Source organism: Aedes aegypti, chromosome 3, assembly GCF_002204515.2.
Source record: "Aedes aegypti strain LVP_AGWG chromosome 3, AaegL5.0 Primary Assembly, whole genome shotgun sequence".
In the NCBI taxonomy this organism is placed as follows: domain Eukaryota; kingdom Metazoa; phylum Arthropoda; class Insecta; order Diptera; family Culicidae; genus Aedes; species Aedes aegypti.
Window position 1 is genome coordinate 167,794,445 of NC_035109.1, and position 7,802 is coordinate 167,802,246.

Here is a 7,802-nt window from a genome sequence, read left to right on the forward strand (position 1 = left end):
CTCGAACCAAACTGTTTGTCTTCCGGATGTCCTTAACCTTCTGAACAACTTTGCCGAAGACTCGAACTTTCTATCTCTTGTGGATCACAAGCTAGAACTGGTTTGAAATGCTCAATTTTACATGCTCACTAGCGCTACCTAGCGGCGAAATCACGAACCAAACTATTTGCTTTCCGGATGTCCTTGAACCCCTGAACAACTTTGCTGAAGATCGCTTCTTTGCAAGTGGTAAGGATCTCGAGATATAGCAATGTGAATTTACCTGTTTTGAGGTGATGCTAAACTTTTTGAGGGTGATTCAATATTCAGCTGAGTGTTGCAATACTAATTTTAGTGAGTCCGTATTTTATGACGGGTAGTGTAGGTTTAAATAATAATTTTCAAATATGTTCCAAACGTAGAACAGAAAAAAATCATTACTCATACCATAATAAAGATAGATGATGTAGAGAGCAATTCAATCCGACGGATGGGAGAAGAAATATTCATGGATTTGTTTGCTTAATTTTGCTTCATATGGGATTATAGCCTTGCAAACTTCTGAAAAAACACCTCAACTCATCAGCTTTCTTGATTATTGTTTGAAGAATGAGTTTTTACTTTGTGATGGCAAGTTTCTACTTACATTACGTTACTTAGGTGTTTAGATCATTTTTCAGTATTTCTCCATAGTAATTTCCTTATAAACCTACATCGTCTTTAGGCCACCTTTAAATCATCTAAAAAAAACTGACAATTTAACAGAACATCATTTGTATTCTAAGAATAATGAGTGAGATACGTAATGTAGCATTTCTAAACATTTTTGAATTCTGAACTGACTTGACCATTAAGTCCATTAAGACATTCATTATTCTGACTGAAACTCACGAATGAGATGAAAAACGAAAATTGTATTCAATAAACGAAAAAAAAGGAACCAATACCTACCCTTGTGAGTTTCCTATTATCGCTCCGCCAACACTCATCCGCCGAGATCAATCTGTGCGTAAATCAAATTACGGAAATGGAGAAATGGGATTGAAAAATCGTTCAAGTGAAAGTCCTCACCACATGTTGCGTTGCTCGATGCTGATACCGTACAGTGCACTCCAAAATGTCATCACAGTCAGACGCACTTTCAGAGGAAGCTCTCGATCAGGAGTTTGAAAGCATTGTTCAGACAATTGCAGGATTAGAACTAACCGATTGTGAAATCTACAAAGCTTTTGCACCTTTAAGATGGCACCTATTTCGTCGAAAATGGATAAAACGATTGCAACTAGTGGTGGTGATTGCAGTTGCTGTACTGGCAGTTTGCCACATTTCGTTCTTGAACTGGAATGCTTCCGCTGTTGGCAGGCTTGCAATGATTAAACTATTGCCGCATTGGGATTGGAGACCTCTCTATAAGGAACGATGCTTGATTAAAGGTTTTCCTGGTGTTGTGCAAATGCAAAGTATGACCCAACGATCAAAAGTGCTTTTCGTGGATGATTGTGCAGTTTGTGAAAACATTGGCGAGTATTCTGATTGATGTGATATCTTCAAAATAAATCAAACGTTTACAATTATTCTCTTTATTGTAGATACAATATCAAAAATTGATGCAATTACTTTCGATTATCTGAATGAGCACCATCTGTTGAGAAGTTTGCCTGTTTTAATCACCGATTCACATATTCAGTGGAAAGACAGAACTTGGAAAAATATGTCCAGCTTCGTAGAATCGATTGAACCTTTAATTTTGAGCAGACCTTGTAATGTGCAAACCAATTTAATATTTGGTATTCACTCCTCCAAAAAATCAAAAAACACAATGGCCGATCTTTACGACATGCTTTTGAATGTTCATAAAAACGATTCATGGTTCCTGCATTTTCGAAATTGCGAGCATAAAACGATCAAAATAACTCGATTGCTGTTCGGTAAACCCTACTTTTATCCAGCCCACCTGGAGATGCCGTATACAACGTGGATAATCATGTCAAACAACTATCGAAAAATATCACCAAGGGATTTAAATCTGGATGGACTTATTGTTGTGATGCAGCTGAAAGGATCAATTCGTGTAACTTTAAGGGCGAAAGCCAAATGCGATCAAATATGCAGTGAGCTCGTAGCAGTTATACACGAAGGAGAATCATTAGTGTACTCCACTAAACTCTGGATGACGGAATATATGCCAACAAATACAACTGACACATCGATAAGCTTCGTAACGGAAACCTATGAAAGTAGAATGTAAATGTAACAATATGAATTACAAATACAGATTGAGGGTCGTCCATAAACCACGTGGTTATTTAGAAGAGACAAGGGGTTCTGGTCAAAGACCTCAGTTCAAACAAATTAAAAAAAATGTATGGCCCAAAAACCACGACGGGAGAGTGGGTTCATAAATCCAAAAAAATGATCACGTGGTTTGAAACAGCCCCTAAGGTAAATTGTTGTATTTTTTTGGGGGTTTGTGTATCTTCCTAAAACTATGGTACTGAAAAATTACATGCCTAATATTCGCATTAAAACGCATCTTGTTGCAAAATTACAAGCAATTACATACAAACATTACGTGACGAAGAGAATACATCAATCGAAAATAAAACAATTTCTTTACCTAATATTTGGTTTCAGAATGGTATTTCTTCAGACTTTGATAACGCTTACCCACAAAACCCGTATTTCCAAATAGTTCATTACCATATTTAATGTGGATAAGAAATTTTTTAATTCAATAAGAGAGGCTTTTTTTTGGAGAATCAAATACAGGATTACCAGATTACATATAACAGGGTTCTGCTCTCCGTTACGTAAAATAAATTTCACGATTCAAAAAATCAAATTTTCATACAAGAGAGGATGCGTTTCCTAGACAAGTATACTCCCGTGCAAACGTTTGGGTTCACCCCCTCAAAAACGTACAAAAGTGTTCTGTCCATATCTCTGTGATTACACGTCCAATTGAAACTCTTTGAGCCGCATTCGAAAGGCAAAGAGTTATTCTTACTTCGTATGTATTTTTCCAAAAACATTTTTTGAATTTTGTATACTAAATTTTTACTTAAAGTTGTGACATTTTTCAAAAAATACACTGAAAAATCATATCTAATTTCCTCAGCATTGGGTCGACCAAAATTTTAAATCAAAGTTTCATTATAATCGTAATCTTATATTCTTTGAAGAGACCCCACGAAATTTTGGCGGAAAAATCTGGAAAGTGTTCAAAATCAATGAAACAGTCATTCAAGTCATCGTGCGAAAGTTTGGTTCACCCCTCAGTATGATGCAAATCGTGCAAAAGTTTGGGTTCACCTGAGCCGTACGCACATCATTTTTGTCAATATCTCTGCCATTTTTCAACCAATTTTAATAGTTTAAAGCTTTCTTGAACGCAAATAATGGCGCGTACATGATTGGTTTGAGATTTCACAGATTTAAGTAAGTTCAGGTGAACACAAACTTTTGCACGATACATCATAATGAGGGGTGAACCCAAACTTTTGCACGATGACTTGACTGACTGTTTCATTGATTTTGAATACTTTTCAGATTGTTCCGCAACAATTTCGTGGGGTCTCTTCAAAGAATATAAGATTACGATTCTAATGACACTTTGATTTAAAATTTTGGTCGACCCAATGCTGAGGAAATTAGATATGATTTTTCAGTGTGTTTTTTGAAAAAATGTCACTACTTTAAGTAAAAATTTAGTATACAAAGTACAAAGAATATTTTTGAAAAAATACATACGAAGTAAGAATAACTTTTTGCCTTTCAAATGCGACTTAGAGAGTTTCAATTGGACGTGTAATCACAAAGATATGGACAAAACACTTTTGCATGTTTTTTAGGGGGTGAACCCAAACTTATGCACGGGAGTGTATATGCTTATTTAAAACAGGAATGAAATATGAATTGCTTCTTTTTCTAATAACTTTGACAAATAAGGGGAAGTAGTCCTCATTGAGCGTTACGTAATAAGAAAGGAGGAGGTTCGTTGAAACGTTACTTATTGTTACAATAGCGTGAAATGGGTCTAAATTTTGATTTTGCGCTTAACGTTGTTTATGTGCCATATCTCACTTTATTTTCTAAACATGTGTCCAGAGACGTGTGTCTTCCCGTGAAGGGAATTAAGTGGTAAATGTCCTGTAAGGAAAGTGACAAGCAATTGTGAGATCACTTGGAGCAAGGACCATTTTGTCCCAATTCACCAAAAGTGGAAACAACGAAGTGTGTGTAGATCTACGATTCACTGGATTTTTCTCCAGTAGATCCAGTACCCATAAACGGTAAGAGCAAGAAAGTGCTTCTTGTTTAAGATATATGTGTAGTGGCGCAACGTCGAAAAGGGCCTCGAGCGCTGCTGCGGGAGTTGTAGAGAACGTACCAGACATCGCCATCAAGCACATCCTTTGGAGATGGCCCAATTTTGATTGGATTGTTCTCACTTCGCCCTTTTGCCACCACACAAGACATCCATGTGCCAATATTGGTCAAACAACTGTTGTGTAAATCCATTTGATATACTTGGGTTTGAGGCCCCATGTTTTACCAAAGGTTCGCCGGCATTGACCGAAGGCCATGCCAGCTTTTTTGACTCTGAAATCAATGTGAGGTGTTTAAGAAAATCAAAGCTAGATAGTCGTCCGCAAATCCATAAGTTGGAAAACCGCTATTATTGAGTTGCCTCAATAGCGTATCTGCTACGAGATTCCACAAAAGCGGTGACAAGACTCCCCTTGGGGGCATCCGCAAACACTAAATTTTCGAATCGCTGCTTGACGCAATGTCGAGAAGAGATGTCGGTTTTTGAGCATTTGATTAATCCAATTGGTAATCATTGTAGGTTGCCCATGGTTTCGTGCGGCTTCCAATATGGCATCGAAAGACACGTTATCAAAGGCACCCTCAATATCCAAGAAAATACCCAAGCAGGATTACTTCTGAGCGAATGCTTTCTCGATATCGTATACAACTTTGTGTAAAAGAGTCACAGGGGAATCTATGACAAAAGGTCGAAAGACAAAAGGTCGAAAGGACAGAAGGTCGAAAGACAAAAGGTCGAAGGGACAAAAGGTCGAAGAACAAAAAAGAAGGGACAAAAGGTCGAAAATCTTTTTTCAAAGAAGGAAAAATTTCCCACCATGCAAATCGTTTTCGACCTTTTGTCCTTTCGTCCTTCTGTCTATCGACCTTTTGTCCTTTCGACGTTTTGTCTTTCGACCTTTTGTCCATAAACCGTCACAGGGGACTTTCCAGATTGGTAAGCATGTTGATTCACATGAAGAGGCATGTTTGCCAAATAAACATCACGGATGTGATGATCGATAATGCGTTCCAGACATTTCAGAAGAAAAGAGGTCAGACTGATTGGTCTAAAACTCTTCGCTTCTTCATACGACGCACGTCCTCCTTTCGGGATAAACTTTACAGTAATACCACGCCAGGATTTGGGAATGTACCCGGTTGCAAAACTGCTTACAAGTAGCTTTTTTAAACAATGTTTGATAAACTCAAATCCCTTTTGGAGCAGAACAGGATAAATCCCATCTGCTCCAGGAGATTTGAAAGGCGCAAAACTATTAAGAGCCCATTGAATCATTCAATAGTTACATACTGCGAGCCGAAGGCAGAGACTCGTAACTACATGAAAAGACATTTGGTTCATCCGTAGATGCTATGTCCACACATCCGAGGAAGTGTGTATTGAATAAACATTCTAAAACTTCTTCATCGGAAGAAGTAAAGTCACCTTTAGACAGTGCTGGAAAAGTTCGCATCACGAAGCAGCTCACGAGTGTATACCAATGCATAACAAAAATCACAGACTCGGGAACTGGCTAGGTGTGAGTAAGTGCACACCCGTCTGCTCGGGAGAACATGTCAAAAGAAGTAACCACAAGCTCGGGAACGTTTACTCGCGAGTAACCGAGCAAGGTGTGATTTATTATTGTTTTGACAGACAAATTAATTATATAACCATCAAATCGACAGTAAACTACTAGTTAGTAGTCAAAAACCCTTGGAAACCACAAATCTCGGAGGGGAAGCAGCTTTTTACCCAAAAGCACAATATGACTGAACAGCTCCCAACACGTTCGCGAATCACTTTTAGCCTCGGTTACTCGAGAGCATGACAGATGCGAGTAAACCAGCGCTCTGACGCTCGGGAGCTTTTGGTTTTGTTTTTGTTCCAGTTCAGAAGAAATGTTCGCCACTTTAGGTAAGCGAATTTCGTTCACTTGGAAATCCTTAGATTTTTCAAGAATTTTGTTCAGCCGACTGACTTCACTCAAACTGGAAACATTTGTTCAAAGGTTTTTCCAGTCGGATCGTTCAGCAGAACGAAGAGCCTTCTCGTAAGCCTTGCGAGCCGACTTGAAGGACTCTGATCCATTGGGGTGTTGTTGAATATCTCGTATGTCATAAGAGATAGTACAGTACTGTCTTCAACGAAGTTTCAGTGCTAAGTTCAATCTACCTTTAGGAGTTAAGGATCATCCTTTTAAAAAAAGACACGGACACCGTCTTCAGCCATTTAGCTGCACAGACAACCTAACACTAGACAACGGACAAGCATGCTCTAGTGGCACAACCGTGAAACATTCCTGACGAGAAGTTTCAATAGCTGAATCGGGAATCGAACCCACACCCCATAACACGATGCGATTAAATTCCTAACGACACTAACCGCACGGCCACAATGCCCACTTTAGTAGAAAACTTGGCCGGTAGGGGCCTTTTGTTGTTTTGTTCTATATGAACCTTTAGGGACAAGAATGCAAACTATGTATTCGATCTACATATTTTATAGTATTTTTCTGAGACTAAACTAACAGCGAAACAAGGATGCGACTAGAGTACCGTTGCATAATCAAATATCAGTAATCCTAGCATTCGGCATACAAGTGTACCAATTATGGACTATCTGGTATCAGTATATTGGCTCAGGTGGCACGTTCCCCTACAATTGGGAGATTTGTGCCTCGCCCCTTCATAGCCTTATCATTTAACTGACGAAAAAGATGGTGGAAAGGAATTGGGATAAGGAATGGGTATGGGGAAAAGGAAAAGGATGGGAAAAGAGTAGAATAGTAAAGAAAAATGATAAGTTTACCCGCCCCCCCACTAAAGATGAGAAGTCCTACGCAAGTTAGGAATTCATACCTTCTTATAAACAGATTAAATCTGCAGAAAACCATATACAAAGGCTAGGTAAAAAAAATGCTAATTTCATAACACACGTACCAAGTGCTCAGTTTTCAGGTTTGTTGATTTATTCTGCGGTAATGTTCTTGCGAACACTTTCTGAAACCCGTAATTTAAACGAAATTTGTTAGGCTGACCATACGTACCGTATTTAACGGGACAGTACTGTTTTTAAGACCTTGATGGTCTGTCCCGTCGTTTTTATAAAAATTCTCAATTTGTCCCGTATTTCAAAAAAATATGGGCTCAAAAAAAGATGATCGAATAATTATGTATAACCTCAACACGTAGGGCCTCAGCACTATTCAAATATTATCGGCAACCGAATTTCAAACGTAAAATACACAGTGTTTTTCTATTAAATCACACCAATGAAAACATTCCTATGAATCAGTCAGCTTCCCGCTGACGCGATTTCCAAGACTGAACAAACAGAACAAACAATGTCGCCAGAGATCTTATCAATTATCTGCAGTTCTTATGGGAAAACTGCCGAATAGAATGAAGCTGCCGACAATAGATACACTGACAAGAGATGCTCGAAGGGCTGTATAAACGCTTCCAAAAAGCTTTTATCAAGTCTGTCGTTGTTGAATCGACAAACACGTAAT

The 7,802-nt window shown here is 38.4% G+C and overlaps 1 protein-coding gene across 1 annotated transcript; it reads left to right on the forward strand.

Annotated features, from left to right (window-relative positions):
- The first annotated feature begins 1,031 nt into the window (after positions 1-1,031).
- On the forward strand, positions 1,032-2,947 carry LOC110679294. The gene is made up of 2 exons (XM_021853609.1): positions 1,032-1,499; positions 1,569-2,947. Exons 1-2 carry the CDS (start codon positions 1,097-1,099, stop codon positions 2,225-2,227), a joined length of 1,062 nt encoding a protein of 353 aa, XP_021709301.1. The 5' UTR covers positions 1,032-1,096; the 3' UTR covers positions 2,228-2,947.
- Positions 2,948-7,802: the final 4,855 nt, after the last annotated feature.

What these genes read in the sequence shown, in the direction of transcription:
- LOC110679294 (XM_021853609.1), top strand. Translation starts at nt 1,097, where the DNA reads ATGTCATCACAGTCAGACGCACTTTCAGAGGAAGCTCTCGATCAGGAG. An exon ending in TGCAGTTTGTGAAAACATTG is followed by an intron (nt 1,500 to 1,568) that starts GCGAGTATTCTG and finishes TCTTTATTGTAG; the next exon opens with ATACAATATCAAAAATTGAT.